General features: G+C 39.3%; 1 protein-coding gene across 2 annotated transcripts in view; it reads right to left on the minus strand.

Moving 5' to 3' along the window:
- SCAI (suppressor of cancer cell invasion) overlaps positions 1-22,677 on the minus strand; it is a 191,554-nt gene that overhangs the window by 40,007 nt on the left and 128,870 nt on the right. For both annotated transcript variants that reach the window (XR_004432191.1, XM_033190902.1), the window contains exons 7-14: positions 20,620-20,716; positions 19,070-19,168; positions 18,794-18,946; positions 9,377-9,478; positions 9,015-9,116; positions 7,851-7,929; positions 5,741-5,840; positions 222-303 (exon numbers count right to left, since the gene is read on the minus strand). Coding sequence is in view for 1 of the 2 variants with exons in the window: in XM_033190902.1 (XP_033046793.1) it covers positions 222-303; positions 5,741-5,840; positions 7,851-7,929; positions 9,015-9,116; positions 9,377-9,478; positions 18,794-18,946; positions 19,070-19,168; positions 20,620-20,716 (814 nt within the window). In the remaining variant the exon portion in view is untranslated. The remainder of the gene's footprint in view (positions 1-221; positions 304-5,740; positions 5,841-7,850; positions 7,930-9,014; positions 9,117-9,376; positions 9,479-18,793; positions 18,947-19,069; positions 19,169-20,619; positions 20,717-22,677) is intronic.

Consider the following 22,677-nt stretch of genomic DNA (forward strand, 5'->3'; position numbering starts at 1 on the left):
TTATTTTCCACTGAGTGTCCATTCATGCGTTTTCTTCTTGTTTCTATTCATAGCACCAGATCCTGACTAGCATGCACAACCTCAAAAGAAAAGAAACACTAAATACAAACTGTGTAAAATTAAATAAAATAAAGCAAAATAAAAAGGCACACATTAAGAGTGAATACCCTTGGGTTGGTGCCACAATGTCTACCCTGTGCTATAGCTCTCGTGGAACTCACCTTGTATGCAACACTATTAGATGAATCCACAATGATGAACAGGGGCTTCCTGGTGAAAGGATAGAGATCTCCGGGATGAAGGCTGCGAAAACAACAACAATGAAGAACTGTTAAACTGTGTCAGCCACGTCTCAGAAATCTTATTCTTCAGTTTGGTCTGCTCATATCTCCTTTACATCATAGCACTGAGAGAAAAAAAAAAAGACTAGTTAAGCAAAGGGAAAACAAAAGTATGTATTTACTAGGATAGCCAAGATAGTTTTATCTGAAAAAAAAAGTTCAGAGACAATTGTTATTTAAGAATATCTAAGCTAAAGAGAAGCCTGCGTATTTAAAAATGGCTAAACACAGCATGAAAACCTCAGAAGTTGGCACACAGGTACCTGTTTCATATTTAAAAGTTCCTTTTGAGAACATCTGGAAAAAAGATGTAATAACAAAACCTTATTTGTATTTCAATGAGTCCTCAAAATCTCTATTTTAAAGATTTTTAATATTTACAGCTATATCTTAATACTGCAGGTAGTAAGTAGGAAAACCTTTTTACTATTACCATTTTTTTTTTTTTTAAGACACCGTCTTGCTCTGTGGCCCAGGCAGGAGTACAGTGGTGTGGTGCAATCTCAGCTCACTGCAACCTCCATGTCCCAGGCTCAGGTGATCCTCCCACCTCAGTCTCCTGAGTAGCTGGGACTGCAGGCATGCACCAACACACCCAGCAAATTTTTCTGTAGAGATGGGGTTTCTCCATGTTGCCCAGGTTGGTCTCAAATTCCTGAGCTCAAGCAATCTGCCCACCTCAGTTTCCCAAAGTGCTAGGATTATGGGCATGAGTCACTGCGCCAGCTACTTTTTACCATATGTTTCCTCTGAACATTTGCATCAAGGGCTTGTTAAACATGCGGGGGCTTGTTAAACATGCAGTTTCACTGACCCACAGAAGAGCTATTGAACCCAAAGGCCGAAGTCCAGTAACATGCATGTGAGAGCCAATGCGTAAGGTCAGAATTTTGGTGTGTGTGTTCTCTTTCCAATGACTGAGTACACAATGTGCGTATGTGGATAGATACTAAAGTAAGTGTAAATTTATAAATGTTTCACTGAGCAATATTATCAGACGTCACTATATTTCAAATAAAAGTTTTTCTTTTATTGACAAAAATTGTATATATTGAAGGTATACAATGTGATGACTTGTTAACGTATACATGTATAGTGATTACCATGATCAAATTAATCAACACTTCCATTCCCACACAGTTACCGTTTTTGTGTGTGGGGGCGGCAGGAGGCAGGGGGGTGGGCAGAGAGAACACATAAGCTTTACCCTTTCAGAAAATTTCCAGTAAACAACAATTTTTGTTATTCTTGTTGCTTGAGATGAGGTCTCACTTTGTCACCAAGGCTAGAGTGCAGTGGCAAGATCATAGCTCACTGCAGCCTCGATCTCCCAGGCTCCAGTGTTACTCCTGCCTCAGTCTCCCAAGTAGCTGGGACCATGGGCGTGCACCTCAACGCCTGACTCGTTTTTTAAATTTTCAGTAGAGACAAGATCCTGTTATGTTGCCAAGGCTGGTCTTGAATACCTGAACTCAAGCAATCTTACTATCTCAGCCTCTCAAAGCTGGGATTACAGGAATGAGCCACCACACTTGGTCCAACAGTACAGTATTTTAATTTATTATTTATTTATTTATTTATTTTGAGATGGAGTCTTGCTCTGTCACACAGACTGGAGTGCAGTGGCGTGATTTCGGCTCACCGCAACCTCCGCCTCCCAGGTTTAGGCAATTCTCCTGCCTCAGCCTCCCAAGTAGCTGGGATTACAGGTACATCCCACCACACCTGGCTAATTTTTTGTATTTTTAGTAGAGATGGGATTTCACCATTTTGCCAGGCTGGTCTCAAACTCCTGACCTCAGGTGATCTGCCCACCATGGCCTCCCAAAGTGCTGGGATTACAGGCCTGAGCCACCGCACCCAGCCAATATAGTATTTTTAATTATCATCACCATGCTGTACTTTAAATGTTGTTTAATCTTACAACTCAGAGGTTGCACCCTTTAACCAACATCTCCCTATTTTCTCCAATCCTCACCTCCTCACAACTACCGTTGCACTCTGCTTCTGAGTGCAGCTTTTTTAGCTCCCACATGTAAGTGATCATGTAGTACAGGTTCGGTGTTCCTAATCTGAAAATCCAAAATGAAGAATGCTCCAAAATCCAAAAGGTTTTGAGAACCAACATGATGCCACAAGTAGAAAATTCCACACCTGACCTCACATGCTGGATCATAGTCATGCAGGTGCACAACACACAGTTTATCCAGGATCTCAAAGGGAAAAATAAAATTACTTTCAGGCAATGTGCATGAGGTGTATATGAAACAGAAATGAATTTTATGGGTCCCATCCCTAAGGCACCTTACTATCTATATGCAAATATTCCAAAATCTGGAAAAATCCAAAACCCAAAACACTTCTGGGCCCACACATTTCAGATAAGGGATATTCAATATGTATTAGAAAAGAAGCTTTAGACCAGTCCTGTTTTCTTTATAAGCAGATTGTTCTCAGCTAGAGAAATTCTAGAGCAAATAATGGCCCAAGCAATGAAGTTGTTATGCTTAGAAAAAGAACGAACTTTGGGCACAGTGGCTCATGCCTATATTGCCAGCACTTTGGGAGACCGAAGCAGGTGGATCACTTGAGGTCAGGAGTTCGAGACCGGCCTGGCCAACATGGTGAAATCCCATCTCTACTAAAAATGCAGAAATTAGCTGGGCATGGTGGTGCATGCCTGTAATCCCAGCCAGTCGGGAGGCTGAGGCAGGAGAATCACTTGAACCTGTAAGGTAGAGGTTGCAGTGAGCCAGGATAGTGCCATTGTACTCCAGCCTGGGTGGCAGAGTGAAACTCTGTCTCAAAAAAAAAAAAAAAGGAAAAAGAAAGAACTTTTGTAGATGAAATTCTATTTGTTTTTGTATTTTTTGCATTTTTTAAAAAATAATTTTTTAAGTTTTTGTAGAGACACAGTCTCATTATGTTGCATGGTCTCAAACTCCTGGGTTCAAGTGATTCTTCTACCTCAGCCTCCTAAGATGTTGGGATCACAGGCGTGAGCCACTGGTCCTGGCCTGACGTTCTATTTGTAATCATGTAACAATATTCATTTGTGCTATATTAAACCAAAAAAACCTTACATTAAAAAATTCAGGCCTGGGCCGGGCACTGTGGCTGACACCTGTAATCCCAGCACTTTAGGAGACTGAGGCAGGCGGATCACGAGGTCAGGAGACTGAGAACATCCTGATTAACACAGTGAAATCCCATCTCTACTAAAAATAAAAAAAAATTAGCTGGGCGTGCTGGCAGGTGCCTGTAGTCCCAGCTACTCTGGAGGCTGAGGCAGGAGAGTGGAGAGAACACGGGAGGCAGAGCTTGCAGTGAGCCAAGATGGAGCCACTGCACTCCAGCCTGGGGAACAGAGCAAGACTCCGTCTCAGAGAAAAAAAAAAAAAATTCAGGCCCAGCATGGTGGCTCCGGCCTGTAATCCCAGCACTTTGGGAGGCTGAGGATAAGGTCAGGAGTTCGACACCAGATGGGCCAACATGGTGAAACCTCATCTCTATGAAAAATAAAAAAATTAGCCAGGTGTGGTGATGGTCACCTGTAATCCTAGCTACTTGTGAGGCTGAGGCAGGAGAATGGCTTGAGTCTGGGAGATGGAGGTTCCAGTGAGCCAAGATCGTGCCACTGCACTCTAGCCTGGGTGACACAGCAAGACTCCATCTCAAAAAAAAAAAAAATTCAATACTAGAGGTTGGGAAGGGTAAGGGAAGGGAGGGATAGGGAAGAGATTTGTTAAAGAATAAAAAATTACAGCTAGATAGAAGGATTATGTTCTAGAGTTCTATACCACTGTAGCATGACTATAGCTAATAATGTTATATAGTTTTTATTTTCTTTTGTTTTTTTGGCATGGAGTCTTACTCTGTCACCCAGACTGGAGCACAATCTCGGCTCACTGCAGCCTTGATCTAATGCGTTCAAGTGATTCTCCTGCCTCGGCCTCCTGAGTAGGTAGGACCACAGGCGCAAGCCACCACACCTGGCTGATATTTGTAATTTTAGTACAGACAGGATTTCATGTTGGCCCAGCTGGTCTCAAACTCCTGACCTCAAGTGATCCACCCATCTCGGCCTCCCAAAGTGTTGGGATTACAGGCGTGAGCCACCACTACCAGCCTATATTATAGTTTTAAATAGCAAGAACAAAGATGTTAAATGTTCCCAACACAAAGAATGGATGTTTGAGATGATGAGTATGCTAATTACTCTGATCTGATCATGATACATTGTAACTACAGAAACATGATTATGTACCCCAGGAATATTTACAATGATTATTTTTCAATTAAAAAAATAAAATTAAAAAAAATGTGGCAAGGTGTGGTGGTTCACGCCTATAATCCCAGCACTTTGGGAGCCTGAGGCAGGTGGATCACAAGGTCAAGAATTCAAGACCAGTCTGATCAACATGGTGAAAAATACAAAAATTAGCTGGGCGTAGTGGCCGACACCTGTAATCCCAGCTACTCAGGAGGCTGAGGCAGGATAATTGCTTAACCCCGGGTGGCAGAGGTTGCAGTAAGCCAAGATCCTGCCACTGCACTCCAGCCTAGGTGACAGAACAAGACTCCATCTCAAAAAAAAAAAAAAAAGTTTGGGCCAAACACAGTGGCTCACACTTGTAATCCTAGTACTTTGGGAGGCTTAAGTGGGAGGATCACTTAAGGTTAGGAAATCAAAACTGACCTGCATGACAGAGCAAGACTGTCTCTAAAGAAAAAAATGTGTTTAAAAGTTCGTATTGGGCTCGGCGCGGTGGCTCAGCCTGTAATCCCAGCACTTTGGGAGGCCGAAGTGGGCGGATCACGAGGTCAGGAGATCGAGACCATCCTGGCTAACACAGTGAAACCCCATCTCTACTAAAAATACAAAAAATTAGCTGGGCGTGGTGGTGGGCACCTGTAGTCCCAGCTACTCAGGAGGCTGAGGCAGGAGAATGGCGTGAACCCTGGAGGCGGATCTGGCAGTGACCCGAGATTGTGCCACTGCACTCCAGCCCGGGTGACAGAGTGAAAAAAAAAAAAGTTTGTATTGATTTTACATGTATCATGTCCTGACATATTTATTTATGTATATATATACTGTCTCCAACTAGAATGCAATTTTGTTCACTGACATATCCCTAGTGACTAAACAGTGTATAACATACAATAGATACTCAATAAAGTATTTATTCAATGAATATCAACCAAAAGTTCTAATTTCCTAGGATAGACAGAGTCTGAATTATTGCTGGAATCCAAATAAGTGTTTCCGGTCTGTCCCAAAATATTAGTCTAAGGAATCATTCTAGTACTAGAAAAAACTCCCCATTTTACTTAATATTTTTTCTATTTACAGACAGAGGTATGATTTTTATAATAAGAGGAGACACCAGAATACATACCAGTGCATTTCCTTGTGGGACTGATTTCGTTTGTGGATAGCATCTCCATTAATAATATCCCGGTTACTATTAGTAAGTACGCCTCCAAAATCATAAGGACCTATAAAAACAAAGGGAAGAATCCTAGACTTCAGTTGAAGACTAACACTGACCTGATGTTCAAATACAAAGGTACCCTGTGAATCTCTCATTGATTCAAGGGAAGACAATCACACAACATTTAAATTCTTTTAAAATTTAACATTTTAATTTAATGGAGTATTTACATGATTTCAGTATGTTGTCAGTTTCAACATTTTCAAAAACATTTGATTATTCAGCAGTTCTTCAAACAATATAATGAGAAACAAAACAAGAATCTATGGCATCATTATTCTAAGTAATAAAAGGAATGGAGATCTGGGATGTTCAAAATGACCTTTACATTTCAAGCAAACTTAAAATCTCAGGTTTAACAATATTATTTTAAAAGGAAGTTGGTTGGACATGGTTGCTCATGCCTGTAATCCCAGCACTCTGGGAGGCTGAGGCAGGAGGATTGCATGAGGCCAGGAGTTCCAGACCAGCCTGGGCAATATAGTGAGACCCTGTCTCTACAAAAAAATTTTTTACATTAGCTGAGCATGGTGGTAGGTGCCTGTATTCCCAGCTACTCAGGAGGCTGAGGCAGAAGGATCACTTGAGCCAGGGAGTTTGAGGCTGCAGTGAGCTATGATCACACCACTGCACTCCAGCCTGGATGAAAGAGTGAGACCCTGTCTCAGAAAAAAAAAAAAGGAAGTTGCAGAATAAAATAATCTCTTTTTTTAAAGAATGAAATCTTAATCTCATAAGTAAATACAATTTTAAATGAGCCACTAACTGTAAAATTTAGGAAAATATTTGAATAGAATTTGAAAATTCTCATTCACAAAAACTTCACCTTTAAGAATGTATTGCCAGATTTCAGCATGCAAAAAATCCATTATTATCACTATCGTATCAAGCACTTTAGTTCTGGTTCTGAAGTTAGCCTTTTCCTACTAAATTCATATGAATTATCTCAACTCTTGTCTAAATGGAACAGCAACTGTGGGATGTGCAGATAATCTCTCTCAAAGGACCTATCAAAGTACGATAACCTATCATACTTCGAAAAAAGTAAAAAAGTCAGTATGTTAAGCGGAGACCCAGAAAATTGATTTAACAGCATATGACATAAAGATAATTATAAATAAAAGTACTATCACAAAAAGCTAGTTTTTTACGTTACTTTTAATGTTGTATTATATTTCATTTCTTAAAAAAATCACCGCAATGAAAAGACTAAAGAGGTTTGTTTTGTTTTCATTTTAACATTTTAAGAGAATCTGTAGGTCATGCAAGGAAGATGGCAAGGACATGCATTTTATAAAGGAATGCAAATTTCAACAAACAAATGAAGAGGAAAATGTTAAGGATGTTAAGATTTTTTTTTTTTTTTTTTTTGCCCAGGCAAAGATTTAATTATCTTATTTACATCCAAGTTACTTATCTATTCTGACCAATTTCTGGACTCATATGTTCTGGACAGTTTTAAGTTTTTATTCTGAAACAGCATCCCGATATTCTACAGACTGAATTCATAAAACAAAATAAAGGACAGAAAACAAAATCAAGACAAGGGCTTGAACTTTCACAGTTACGAAAGTACACTGATTTCTACAAAGACTTTCAGCCATCATGTAGCCATTGACCGGATTCCCCAATGCACTAAAAGCTCAGAAAAATTCAAAGATGTGAAATAGATCATTAGGCTTGGTTATTCCATCATCCTTTTCAACTTTGAAACATCAAACTCCTTATATATATCTAAATGTATTTACATATTATGCTTTTGATAAATTTGATAGTGAAGCATGCATTTAATATATGAATTTTCTGATGATTTATGGGCTTTGACATATAACATTTCAGAAAATACGACAGACTGGGGTATCTACAAAATTGCCAATCAACAAATAGACCAGGTTTCAAATTTGGAAGTCTGTCTGGAAAGCCTGAGATGGTCTGTGGGCTATGGGCCATCGTCTTGTAGAAAATAAAGAGAATTCAAGCCCTGCTCACAACAGGGAGCATTCCTTTATTGTACCTTCACTATCAGAACGACCTGTGGGGAAAACGCCAGTGGCCGACAGGTAAATCAGAAGCACACTATTGGCAGGCAGCTCCTGAAATTAAAGAAAATCACATACACAAAACAACAAACAGGGATAAACAACACGGTTTTATTTAAAGTTCATGACATTTTAAAGTTGTGGAATAAACAAGAATGCACTGTTGTCTTTTCCAAGTGAAGAAATGCTCTTCTTGGTTCTGACTTTATATACAAAGCAGAGATTCATTATTAATCTATAACTATTGTCAAAAGTTGTGAAGACATTCTCTGCTTCAAAAACCCCATGATTTAGAGAATATGCTCTGAAAACTTGAATGGAGAAGTAAAGATCCTGACTATATGGCTAAAAGCCAAAGTCCCTCCTGTGGCTTTCTCTACGTAGACTTTGGGAAGAATTCTCCTATTTCTCATAGTTCTTTCAGCTGATCTAAATGTTTTGTAGAGCTCTTTGAGTATATAAGAAGCCTAGGCACTCTGCTTTTATTTTTCAGTTCTGCATTTTTTTTTTTTTTTTTTTTGAGACAGAATTTTGCTCTTGTTGCCCAGGCTGGAGTGCAATGGCGCAATCTTGCCTCACCGCAGCCTCCGCCTCCCGGGTTCAAGTGATTCTCCTGCCTCAGCTCCCCAAGTAGCTGGGATTACAGGCATGTGCCACCACGCCCAGCTAATTTTGTATTTTTTTAGTAGAGACGGGGTTTCTCCATGTTGGTCAGGCTGTTCTCAAACTCTTGACCTCAGGTGATCCACCCAGCTTGGCCTCCCCAAGTGCTGGGATTACAGGCGTGAGCCACCACGCCTGGCCAGTTCTGCACTGTTACACTTAAAATAATTGAGTAATAAAAAACTGGAGGAAGGAGAACCACTATTATCATTAATTAATGATGGGAATAATCACAACATCATAAGCAATTTTCATTCCAAAACAGCTATTTCACAGCTTACCAGAAGTTAAAAAAAAAAAGAAAGAAAGAAACAAAACAAAACAAAAATATCTATTATCAGGATCATTATTCTAAAGGCAGTTTTTCATTTTTATATTTTACCTAAACTCTTAAAAATTTTTTCAAACGAGTGACTCTTAGATTCTATTTAGGGCACACTTTCACCTCATAGTAAAAAGTACTGGATCACACATACCTTAAAAGATGCTGCTAAGAAGGTATATAGTTGGCTGAAGGTTGGTTTATAGAGAAGATACTTGTGGGGATTTTCTCGTCTAGTAGGCTTGTCAGCTGATTCCTATATTTACACACAGAAAACATTATACATATAAGCTGCATTTGACAAATGAATTATCAATGCCTATTTTCACTACCCCTTATCAAGTAAGTCTTATTTTCACTCAGTCTTACTATGATTATGCTTATCTATTTCTCCATATCTCATCAAGTTAATTCTTTATTCAATAAGTTTGTAGTATCTGTTGAATAATCAGCGTTCTATCAGGAGAGAAGCAGCCAGAGGGTTACCAAACTTGCAAATGTAAAAGAGGAAATTACCTGCATTCCTGGTTTATTCATCTGGGAAGCTAAATTCATTGGCTCCCTTTCCAGAGCTTGTAACATCCGGAACATGTCAACAGTTAGTTCACTGAACTTAACCTGCAAGAAAAAAAAAAAAAAACCACAACCTAGCCTTAATGCAACATGCAGACTTTGAAGACTTTTATCACATTACTAATTGTGACTTTCACATGTACTTCAGGGCTTTGGGTACTTTTTTCTCTAATATTTCATTATGGAAATTTTCAAGCAATGGGAAGATTGGAAGAATTCTACAGTGACATCCATATGTTCATCATCCAGATCCTATAATAAGCATTTTTTTATATTTGCTTTATCACATACCTCTCCAGCCATATACATGTCTACTGATTAATAAACTTCCTCAGGTTTTGTTTTTTTAAGTAGTTACAGAAACACAGGGGGCCAGGCATGGTGGCTCACGTCTGTAATCCCAGCACTTTGGGAGGCTGAGGCAGGTGGATCACCTGAGGTCAGGAGTTCAAGACCAGCCTGGCTAACATGGTGAAACCCCACCTCTACTAAAAATACAAAAATTAGCCAGGCGTGGTGGTGGATGCCTGTAATCCCAGCTACACGGGAGGCTGAGGCAGGAGAATCACCTGAACCCGAGAGGCGAGGTTGCAGTGAGCTGAGATCATGCCATTGTATCCCAGCCTGGGTGACAGAGCAAGACTCTGTCTCAAAAACAAAAACAAAAACAAAACAAAACAAAAAAGCAGCAGCACAGAGACTATATTAGGTTCTACAAACATGTTAACTTCCACAGACTGGTGGATGAATTCACATGTGTAGTAGTGTGCTTTGTGAGGGGCAAGTTTTTCACTAACACCACAAGGATCTCTAGCCCAAATTCTTTTTTTTTGTTTGTTTGTTTTTTGAGATAGTCTTGCTCTGTTGCCCTGGCTGGAGTGCAGTGGCATGATCTCAGCTTACTGCAACATCTGTCTCCCGTGTTCAAGCAATTCTCCTGCCTCAGCCTCTGGAGTAGCTGGGATTACAGGCATGTGCCACAACGCCTGGCTAATTTTTATATTTGTAGTAGAGATTGGGTTTCACCATGTTGGCCAGGCTGCTCTCGAACTCCTGACCTCAAGTCATCTGCCCACCTCGGCCTCCCAAAGTGCTGGGAATACAGGCATAAGCCACGATGCCTGACCTTCCAGCCCAAATTCTATACACAGAAATTTGATAGTAATCCTTGCTACATGAAGGAAAAAAGAGCTAACTTTTGATGAACTAGCTATGCTGAAATACAACTGTGATCCTTTTTTTTTTTTTTGAGCCGTAGTTTCGCTCTTGTCACCCAGGCTGGAGTGCAGTGGTGCAATCTCGGCTCACCGCAACCTCCTCCTCCCAGGTTCAAATGATTCTCCTGCCTCAGCCTCCAGAGTAGCTAGGATTACAGGCATGCGCCACCACACCCGGCTAATTTTGTATTTTTAGTAGAGATGGGGTTTCTCCATGTTGGTCAGGCTGGTCTTGCACTCCCAACCTCAGATGATCCGCCCACCTTGGCCTCCCAAAGTTCTAGGATTACAGGTGTGAGCCACCGCACCCAGCCTATGATCCATATTTTATAGTAATTTCTTCCATACATTTTGGCCCTACACAATATTTAAGTCTGTATCCTCTCCAATTTCAGTAATACTTATACAGAACTTCGGGGCCATACATGATAATAAAACAGATGAGAATTTTATAAAGTACCTGTTTCTATCAAATAAAAAAAGAGGAATTATTTAGTTAAGATGAGAACAAGTTTATGAAGATTACTAACTACCCTCTCAAACATTTAACTCATTTAATATACACGTGTGTGTGTGTGTGTGTGTGTATGTATGTGAGTTTCACTCTGTTGCTCAGGCTGGAGTGCAATGGCGCAACCTCGGCTCACTGCAACCTCCGCCTCCCAGGTTCTAGTGATTCTCCTGTCTCAGCCTCCTGAGTAGCTGGTTTTACAGGCATGTGCCACTACGCCCGGCTAATTTTGTATTTTTAGTAGAGATGAGGTTTCACCATGTTGGTCCGGCTGGTCTCGAACTCCTGACCTCAGATGACCCACCCACCTCAGCTTCCCAAAGTGCTGGGATTACAGGCATGAGCCACCGCACCCAGCCAAGAGGCAGGGATTAAAGAAGGGGAAGAGATTTAAGGAGATAAGTGGGCACTAATACCTTGTTTTCCTACAGTAAGGGTAGCATCTGGCTAAGAACTGGTTGGCTGGTTGGAAGATGGCCCCTCCCACACATACACCTATACCCAAATAAAACTGGATGCACAAAAAGATATGGCCTCAGAGAACACTAGAAACAAATCTGCTCCAGAGACATAAACATGAAGGAAACTCTACCTTAGCTTTTGTTCTGAGAACAGATCAATAAAAGTCTACCCCAATAATTCATGGCCATATGTTGATTCTCATGTGGTCTGGGAATCTGAATTAACATTATTTGCATGGCTGAAAAATCTATAAGGTTTTTCACTTAAAGAGAACAAAAACTGATAATGCCCCCAAGTTTTGAGAGAAAAAGCAATGCATATCTTCATTGGAAGAAGGCATCCTCAATTCAGGTCTTAAAGAATTCTAGCTGATAGAATTACATCAAAGAAGACTCACAAACAAAAATCGTAAAACGCATGAAGAAAAAAGGCACCCCTGGCCGGGTGCGGTGGCTCACGCCTGTAATCCCAGCACTTTGGGAGGCTGAGGCGGGAGGATCACAAGGTCAGGAGATCGAGACCATGGTGAAACCCCGTCTCTACTAAAAATACAAAAAAAAAAAAATTAGCCGGGCGCGGTGGCAGGCGCCTGTAGTCCCAGCTACTCAGGAGGCTGAGGCAGGAGAATGGCGTGAACCCGGGAGGCGGAGCTTGCAGTGAGCCAAGATCGCGCACTGCACTCCAGCCTGGGCGATAGAGCAAGACTCCGTCTCAAAAAAAAAAAAAAAAAAAAAGAAAAAAGGCACCCCTGATTCAGTAAGCAGAAACAGGATGATACAAACATCATACATAACATGCAGAAGTCTAGGTGTGGCAGCTCACACCTGTAATCCCAGCACTTTGGAAGGCCGAGGTGGGAGGATCATTTGAGGCCAGGAGCTCGAGACCAGCCAAGACGCAGGGATTAAAGAAGGGGCAACACAATGAGATATGCACCCCCAGACCCTGTCTCTTAAAAAAAAAAAATTTGTTTCATATGCTTAAATAGAAGATATAATTAAAATAATGATTAAGTCAATCAAAGGAATATGTAGAAAATAATCTAATACATTCATTCATTCGAGATGGAGTCTCACTCTGTTGCCCAGGCTGGAGTGCAGTGGTGCAATCTTGGCTCACTGCAACCTCTGACTCCTGGGTTCAAGTGATTCTTCTGCCTCAGTCTCCCTAGTAGCTGGGACTACAGGCGTGCGCCACCATGCCCGGCTAATTTTTGTATTTTTAGTAGAGATGGGGTTTCGCCATATTGGTCAGGCTGGTCTTGAACTCCTGACCTCGTGATCCACCCACCTCAGCCTCCCAAAGTGCTGGGATTACAGGCGTGAGCCACCACCACACCCAGCCTATACTTTTAAAAATAAGAAATATAATAAATGAAATGTAAAAACAGGCCAGGCGTGCTGGCTAGGGCCTGTAACCCCAGCACTTTGGGAGATCGAGGTGGGTGAATCACCTGAGGTCAGGAGTATGGAGACCAGCCTGGCCAATATGGTGAAACCCCATCTCTACCAACAAATACAAAAATTAGCTGGGCGTGTAGGGTGCGCCTGTAGTCCTGGCTACTAGGGTGGTTGTGGTGGGAGAATCAGTTGAACCAGGGAGACAGAAGTTGCAGTGAGCCGAGATCATGCCACTGCATCCCAGCCTGGGCGACACAGCAAGAACCTGTCTCAAAAGAAAAAAAAGAAAAGAAAGATAATGCTGGGGGATTTAATTATAAGTAAGTATGCAAGCAAATTATCAGATATATAATAACTATATATATTAAGATAATATAATTTTAAAAGTGAGAAACAAGCAATAGAACAGACCAACACAGTTATAGTTAGTATAACTACAGAGTGTAGTTAGCAGAAAAGGACTTTAAAATAACTACTAAGTGTGATCAACAAAATGGACATGGTAGAACAGAAATGAAGAAATAGGGAATTCTGCCAGAGAATTAAAATCTACTAAAAAATAAAAAAGGGCCAGGTGCAGTGGTTCATGCCTACAATCCCAACATTTGAGAGGCCAGGGCAGGAGGATTGCTTGAGGCCAGTTTGAGACCAGTCTTAGCAACACAGCAACACACCATCTCTATAAAACATAAACATTTTTGGAAGGCTGAGGCAGAAAGATCACTTCAGCCTAGGAGTTCAAGGCTACAGTGAGCCCTGACTGTGCCACTGTACTCCCACCTGCATGACAGAGCCAGATACTGTCTCTAAAAAGAAAAAAAAATTTTTTTTAAGACAAGGTCTGCTTCTGTCACCCAGGCTGAAGTGTGTGGCACAATCATGGCTCACCGCAGCCTTGACCTCCTAGGCTCAAGTGATTCTTCCACCTCAGTCTCCCAGAGTTGGGACTAGAGGCACATGCCCGACACCCAACTAAGGTTTGTTTTTTAGGTTTTTCTTTTTGAGACAGAGTCTCGCTCTGTCACCCAGGCTGGAGCACAGTGGCACGAATTTGTCTCACTGCAACCTCTGCCTCCAGGGTTCAAGCGATCCTCCTGCCTCAGTCTCCCAAGTAGCTGGGATCACAAGCATGAGCCACCACGCCTGGCTAATTTTTGTATTTTTAGTAGAGATGGGGTTTCACCATGTTGGTCAGGCTAGTCTTGAACTCCTAACCTCAAGTGATCCACCCGCCTCGCCTCCTAAAGTAATGGGATTACAGGCACGAGCCACTGCCTGGCCTGATATTTGTATTTTTTGTAGAAATGGGGTTTCATCATGCAGCCCAGGCTATGGAAAAAAAAAATTAATCTATAAAGCAACAATCAAATGGAAAAATCCAGAACTAAGACAATATGTGAAATATGAAACTTAATATAAGGTTAAATAGCAGATTAAACATATCAGAAGACAAGGTTAGTGAAATGAAAAAGAAGTCAACAGAAAACAGCCTAACTAAAACCTAGAGAGGAAAAAATGATGAAAAATACAGAAAAGAATGTAACAGACACATGTAGCACTGCGAAAAGGTCTACAAACATGTAACTGAGTCCTAGAAGTGGAGGAGAGAAAGAATAGAAGGGAAACAATATTCAGAGACATAATAACCATATTTCAAAACAGATGAAAGACAAACTCATAGATTCAAGAAACTCTGTGAACCTCAAGCAGGATAAATAAAGAAAAATGCTCCTGAATATAGCACAGTAAAACTGCAAAGAATCAAAGAAAGTGAGAATATCTTACAAACACACAGAGGAAAGAAACATTTCCTTAAGCGGAATATAATATGTAACCAATAAATCTAACAGACAATTTGTCAACAGAAATGAGAGAAGAAGATAAAGAAATTAAATCTTCAAAGTGCTGAAAAAAAAAATTATCAAACTCAAGTTGGAGATGTGCAATATACTGTCGGTAAGAGTTAAAAAAGAAATTAGGAAATACATTCAACTGAAAGAAAATAAAAAATATACAATATTATAGAAGGAGCAGGATTGGAAAAATTACAAAATATCAAAATATGTAGAATTAAATTCAAGTAATGCTGAAAGATAATTTTACAGCTTTGGATTTTTATTTTATTTATTTATTTAGAGATGGAGTCTTCTTCTGTGGCCCAGGCTGCAGTGCAGTGGCGTAATCTTGGCTCACTGTGACCTCCGCCGCCCAGGTCCAAGCAATTCTCCTGCCTCAGCCTCCCAAGTAGCTGGAATTATAGGCGCATGCCACCATGCCTGACTAATATTTGTATTTTTAGTAGAGATAAGATTTTGCCATGTTGGCCAGGCTGGTCTAGAACTCCTGACCCTCAGGCGATCCGCCCCCCTTTGCCTCCCAAAGTGCATGAGCCACCATGCACAAAGGCATGAGTCACCACACCCAGCTCAGGATTTTTATATCAGAAGAGGAAAAAGGGCATAGTGGCTCACACCTATAATCCCGACACTTTGGGAGGCCAAGAGGGGGCAGATCACCTGAGGCCAGGAGTTCAAGACCAGTCTGGCCAACATGGCGAAACCCTGTGTCTACTAAAAATACAAAAATTAGCTGGGTCACTGTGGTGGCACATGCCTGTAATCCCAGCTACTTGGGAGGCTGAGGCAGGAGAATCACTTGAATCCGGGAGCCGGAGGTGGCAGTGAGCCAAGATCACACTACTGCACTCCAGCCTGAGGGACGGAGTAAGACTCTGCCTCAAAAATAAAAATAAAGTCAGTTGGCCAGGAGAGGTGGCTCACGCCTGTAATCCCAGCACTTTGGGAGACCGAGGTGGCAGATCACGAGGTCAGGAGATTGAGACCATTCCGGTTAACACAGTGAAACACTGTCTCTACTAAAAATACAAAAAATTAGCTGGGTGTGGTGGCATGTGCCTGTAGTCCCAGCTACTAGGGAGGCTGAGGCAGAAGAATCGCTTGAACCCAGGAAGCAGAGGTTGCAGTGAGCTGAGATTGCACCACTGCACTCCAGCCTAGGAGACAGAGCAAGACTCTGTCTCAGTAAATAACTAACTAAATAAATAAATAAAGTAAGTTATCTAAGCAAATTAAATTCAAAATAGGAAGAAGGAAATAAAAATAAGAATCAGAATCAATGAAAGAGAAAAAATTAGAAAAAATAAATATTTCATTTACTACAATATATCGAGGCCTATTAAAATGACATAATAATGAAGTCAGAAGTATCAGCATAATAGACATACAGACCAAAGGAACAGAATCAGAGTCAAATATATTTGAACATCAGATTCATGATAAAAATGACACTACAATGTGGTAAGGAAAAGATGGTCTTTTTAGTAAATGGTGCTAGGTCTACCGGAAATCCAGAAAGAAAATCTGACCCATACTTCACACTAAAATAAATCCCAAAGAGATCATAGATCTAAATATGAAAGGTAAGGTAAGCAATGATTTCTCAAAATAGGACACAAAAAAGCTCATACCAGAAAGGAAAAAAATTATAAATTAGACTACACTAAAATTAAAGACTTCTGTTCACTGGAATCTCAGTGTCTGGAACAGGGGGGTCTGGCATGAAGTAGACACTAACAAATATTTTAACAGAAGGTAAAAAAAAAAAAAGGAGAGAAAGAGAGAGGAGATATTAGAAGAGAATAAAAGGCCAGACAAGAGTAGGAGAAGATAGTTCAATACATAAATCTGACAAAGGACTTTCATGTAAAATATATTAGGAACTCTTACAGATCAATAAGAAAATACTGGAAATGGTTGGTCATAGAGTGTGCATATATGCAGCTGTACTAGATAATGCCTGCCATTTTTCTAAAGTAAATCTATCAATTTCTATTTCTACAAAGAATGAAATATTCAGTTCTTGTACTAGTTGCCAGGATACGCTATTATCAGTTTCTTGGTCTCTTTTGTTTTTAGTCATCTGGGTCAGTGATATCTTATTTGGTTTTAATTTATATTTTTCTGATTAGAAAAAAATTTTCTTTGAATTAAAAGTGAGAAAAATATGGCGCCTTCAGATAATATAACTATACAAACCATAAATATGTTTCAAAATTTTTCCATTTAGTATATTCATACTATAATTTCAAAAATGTTGTAGATATTTGCAAAATAATGGTCATAAAAGCCAAAAATGGAGAAATACCAGAAAAATTTAACAATAACAAAAATGATTGATAGCTGCTAGGATAGAATCCAAAATTAAACTTGTGCAAAAAACACATTTAGAAAAATGTATTTACTGGTGCAATGTCCAGTAAATTTCATTTCTAGTATATTAAATCTCATGATCATGGGGCTATTCTGTCATGAAAAAACATTTGAAATTCACTTTTGACAAATTTACACAAAAACAACTCCTGGCCAGATGCGGTGGCTCACACCTGTAATCCCAACACTTTGGGAGGCTCAGGCAGGAGGATCACTTGAAGTCATGAGTTCAAGACCAGCCTGGGCAACATGATACCCTGTATCTACTAAAAATACAAAAATTAGCCGGGTGTGGTGGTATGTGCCTGTAATCCCAGCTACTTGGGAGACTGAGGCAGGAGAATCACTTGAACCTGGGAGACGGAGGTTGCAGTGAGCCAAGATCGTGCCACTGCACTCCCACCTGAGTGACAAAGCAAGACTCCGTTTCAAAAAACTCCCACACACACAAAAAACACACCAACTCCTCGCCCCTTTAGCTCGACTGGAAAGTAGTACATATGCATTTTGGAAACTTTACGTTATTATTATTTTTTGAGACAGAGTCTCACTCTGTCGCCCAGGTTGGAGTACAGTGGCGTGATCTTGGCTCATTGCAACCTCCGCCTCCCGGGTTCAAGTGATTCTCTTGCCTCAGCCTCCCGAGGAGCTGGAATTACAGGTGCATGCCACCATGGCTGGCTAATTTTTGCATTTTGTAGTAGAGATGGGGTCTGGCCATTGTTGGCCAGGGTGGTTTCGAACTCCTGACCTCGAGTGATCCAACCACCTGGGATTCTCAAAGTGCTGGGATTACAGGTGTGAGTTACTACTGTGCCAGGCTGGAAACTTTGGAAACTTTAGAGTGTTGTAAAAAATAAAAAAAAAAAAATCCCTACAATTTGGTTATTGGGAGATAAAACTTAGATATTTGTAAAATTTCTTCCTAGTCTTTTTCTTATGTGCATACATATAGACATTCTAACATATACGAAATAATTCTACTTCCATGGCTCCATGGCAAGTTTATTTTCATTTACTGTATCATGAATATCTTCCTATGTTATTAAAAATTCTTTCTGGCCGGGCGCGGTGGCTCAAGCCTGTAATCCCAGCACTTTGGCAGGCCGAGACGGGCAGATCACGAGGTCAGGAGATCGAGACCATCCTGGCTAATACGGTGAAACCCCGTCTCTACTAAAACAATACAAAAAAACTAGCCGGGTGATGTGGCGGGCGCCTGTAGTCCCAATTACTCGGGAGGCTGAGGCAGGAGAATGACGTAAACCCGGGAGGCGGAGCTTGCAGTGAGCTGAGATCTGGCCACTGCACTCCAGCCTGGGTGACAGAGCGAGACTCCGTCTCAAAAAAAAAAAAAAAAAAAATTATTTCTAAGCTATTTAAATATCTGTAATATATTCCATATACGCACACAGCACAATTTAATCAGCAATTTCTTCGTAAGAGGATGTTAGGATATTTATAAGAAAATAATTCTGTGATCATCAATAGCACTATTTTTCACAGTGAATTTTAAGCATAATTCCTTCACAATTCTTTACCTGGTTATTACAATTACCAATAATGAGTGCATCAGCCAGAGACAACTGTCCCACAATCATGCCCTGTTCCAGCAATGGGGCTCCTGTTTCAGCAAGGCGATTCGATGTGATAACAATGGTATTATCATCATTTAATACCATTACAGGGTCCGCCTAAAGAAAAAAGCAGTAAGAATGGCCAAGACTAAATATCAATATAGTAAGTTATTCCTTCTTCTTGACATATAGACACAATAAAAACATAAACTACATGGTCATTTCTTATCAAAAACTGACCTCAATGAAAGCTGCTACTTCTTGAAGCACCAAGTTCCATTCCACTTGATCTTCAGTATTAAATCGGTGAGTATAATCTTCAATTTCATCTGACAATTCCTGATTTTAAAAACATTACAAAAAAGGTTATTAAAAAACCCATAAAAATACACAGCCATATAGAACCATATTCCTGACAGAAATCGACACACTTACAAAATTTGATTATTATCAATACACAGTCCTGATTATAACCAAAAACAAAGATGAAAACTAAACAAATTTTCTTCGAAAGTCACAAACTTCATAATACCCATCAAATAAAGTCTTTACAGAGATCTATTTCCTATCAGTGCTACATCGGCAATGAATTCATTAATGAAAAAATCAGAAAAGAGAAATTCAAAAATTTTAACATGAAAAAAAATGAGGCTGGATACAGTGTCTCACACCTGTAATCCCAGCCCTTTGGGAGGTCGAGGTGGGAGGATCATTTGAGACCAGGATTTCCAGACCAGCCTAGAGGCAACACAGTGAGACCCTACCACTACAAAAAATTATATATTTCTAAAAATACTTCCTGACTTTATTTGGATTTATATTATACAGCTTTTGGAAATATTTTTAATGATAACTGAGTATAAAGGAAGGTAGAAAAGAAGTATGGAGAGCTACTTCTGGTGCCCTTGTCAAAACTGGCATGTTGAGCCGGGCACAGTGGCTCACGCCTGTAATCCCAACACTTCGGGAGGCCAAGGCTGGTGGATTGCTTGAACTCATGGGTTTGAGACCAGTCTGGGCAACACGGTGAAACCCTGTCTCTACAAAAAACACAAAAATTAGTTAGGAGTGGTGGCTTGAGCCTATGATTCCAGCTACTCAGGAGACTAAGGTGGGAGGATTGCTTGAGCCCAGGAGGCAGAGGTTGCAGAGAGACAAGATCATGTCACTGTACTCCAGCTGGGAGACACAGTGAGACCTTGTCTCAAAAAAAAAAAACCTCACAAAACCCAAAAAACCAACTGGCATGTTATATTTGATACAAAATTAAGTATGCCATTGAAACTACTGAGTACAGAGTGCAACCAGAATTTCATATGCAATGATTACAGGTATTAAGTGGATCTGAAGAGAGTTAACTGTTTATCACCTGAGTTAACGAAGGAGAGACTTCATGCACTGTAAAGTGGTGGGAAAATGAAAATCATTCCCAATACCTTTGTAAAGCATTATGTACTTTTTCTTGACATAACATTTCAATTATTTTCTCTTAAAGTAAGTATTTTTGTTTGTTTGCATTTCCAGCCATCCATTGACGGGCTTTGAAATGTAAAACATGCAGAAAGGACAAAAGCAAGGAATCAAGATAATTATCTCAAATTAGTGTATTTGGAACATGAGAAGAGTTGGAAAATTTTTATCATTACCCTTGTCAGAAGTTACTATACTTTGAATGTTGTAATTATTTTGATATATCAAAATTATTTTAACCTAAAATCTGTTTTTAAAAAAATAAGATCATCCATATACAATTAGAGATTAGAATTTGAACTATTTTAAAGTACATTTACCTTTACCAGATCCTTTACAACATCCATTTTGTTGAGAAGAAGACAAACTACTATAAATCTTGCATAATATCGTAACTTCTTAACTACTAATTCAGGTCTATGGAAGATAAACGAAAAATTACTTATTAGATTAAAAAAGAATGCTTTTTGATTTTTTTAATTTTCCAATGGCTTTTAAAACTCTTTCCATCCTTTTTCGCACAATTATAAACATTTCCACATATAACCCATATAGTCTTTTTAACATATTTCTTACTGATTTATTAAGTTGTTTACTCATATATTCATTCATTCAACAAGTATTGAGAACTTAGGTGCATCAGGTACTATGTTAATTGCTAAAAGTACAATTGTAAAAAAACCAGAGATATTCCCTTCTTCAAAGATCTTAAAGACAGAAAAGTTAAAATATATAGGAGAGAGAGAAATGCTTAAAACACAATGGAATAATATAATAATAGGAGAAATAAATAATGTTATTTGTGCCCACAGGACTAGATCTTGGGTGAAAAAAGGCTTCCTAAAGAAAGTAATAAATATTTAAGTTAAGAATACAAGGAAGTGTGGAAGACTACAGGCAGGAAAATATGAGGTGAAAAGGATTCCAGGAAGAACATTCTTTGTCTTAAAATCTCATTTTTCTGCTATTAGTATAAGCCAGCCAGCTTTTTCATGCTTATTGTTTGTATATCCTTTTTCATGCTTCTTTCAATTATCTGTGTCTTTTAATTTAAATTCACATGTTTTGTGGGCAATATATACTTCGGTCCTGATTTTCTGTCCACTTTGACTATCTCTGTGCCTTTTACTTGATGTATTTAGACCGATTACATTTAACGTCATTACTGCCTTGGCTAGGTTTATATCTACCACCTTGCTATTTGTTTCCTATTTGCTCCTTCTCTTGCTGTGTTCCTCTGTTGTTCCTGTTTTGCTTTCTCTTTGGTTAATCAAATATTTTTTAGTGTTCCATTTTATATCATCTACTGGCTTCCTAGTTATACTACTTCTTTGTTATTGTTCTTTAAGTGATTGCTAGGAGTAACAATATGGATCCTTTAACTTATCAAATGCCCCTTACAATATATTTAATCTGTTCACACGTAATACTTTACACTTACCAATTATCAATTCAAACCTGACATTTCCTCCTGCTTTCCATATCCTATATCACAAATATGACAGCCTTACAACAGTATATTTTTGTATATGTTCAACGTTTTCCATAATAAAATTTTTTTAAAATTCTTTTGACCCATGAGTTACTTACAAATGTGTATACTGATTGACAAACTTTTGTTGTTGTTGTTGTTTAAGAGATGGAGTCTTGCTATGTTGCTCAGACTGGACTTGAACTCCTGGGTTCAAGGAATCCTCTTGCCTCAGCCTTCTAAGTAGCTGGGCTGCACATGCAGCTATTGATTTTTTAAAATTATGTTTTATTTTTGTTTTTAATGAAATCGTACCATGGTTAGACCACATACACTTTATTGAACCTTGCATTAAACTTGTGGCAAGTATCAGTTAATTTCACAAATTTTCATTTAAGTTTGAAAATAACATATATACAGTTACTGTTGCACACAATTTTAGGTACACTGGAACAAACTTAATTGTTACGCAAATCTTGTAATTTCTTGTCTTCTTGATATATGAATTATTAAATATATCAAAAATCCCCATGTATATTAAATCACTTATTAATTTCCCCACTTCAAAAAAACACTTTGCTTTATTATAATACTATGTTATTAGGTATATATAAGTTTATGATTTTTATATTTTCCTGAATTGTTGCTTTCATAATTACAGAGTAAACCGCTATTCTCAATAATACTTTCTTCCTTTAAATATACACACAGTATACACATAAGAAATACGTATACACGTACACATTTCTTCCCCTTAGTAGCTGTCTCATTATCTTTCTCTGTCTACCTTCCATCTTTAAAGGATTTATTTATTCATTTATTTAAAAGAGAGAGAGTCTTGCCCTTTTATCTAGGCTTAAGTGCAGTGGCACCATCATAAACCACTGCAGCCTGAAATTCCTGGGCT

Source organism: Trachypithecus francoisi, unplaced genomic scaffold (assembly GCF_009764315.1).
Source record: "Trachypithecus francoisi isolate TF-2019V2 unplaced genomic scaffold, Tfra_2.0 Contig01585, whole genome shotgun sequence".
Lineage (NCBI taxonomy): Eukaryota > Metazoa > Chordata > Mammalia > Primates > Cercopithecidae > Trachypithecus > Trachypithecus francoisi.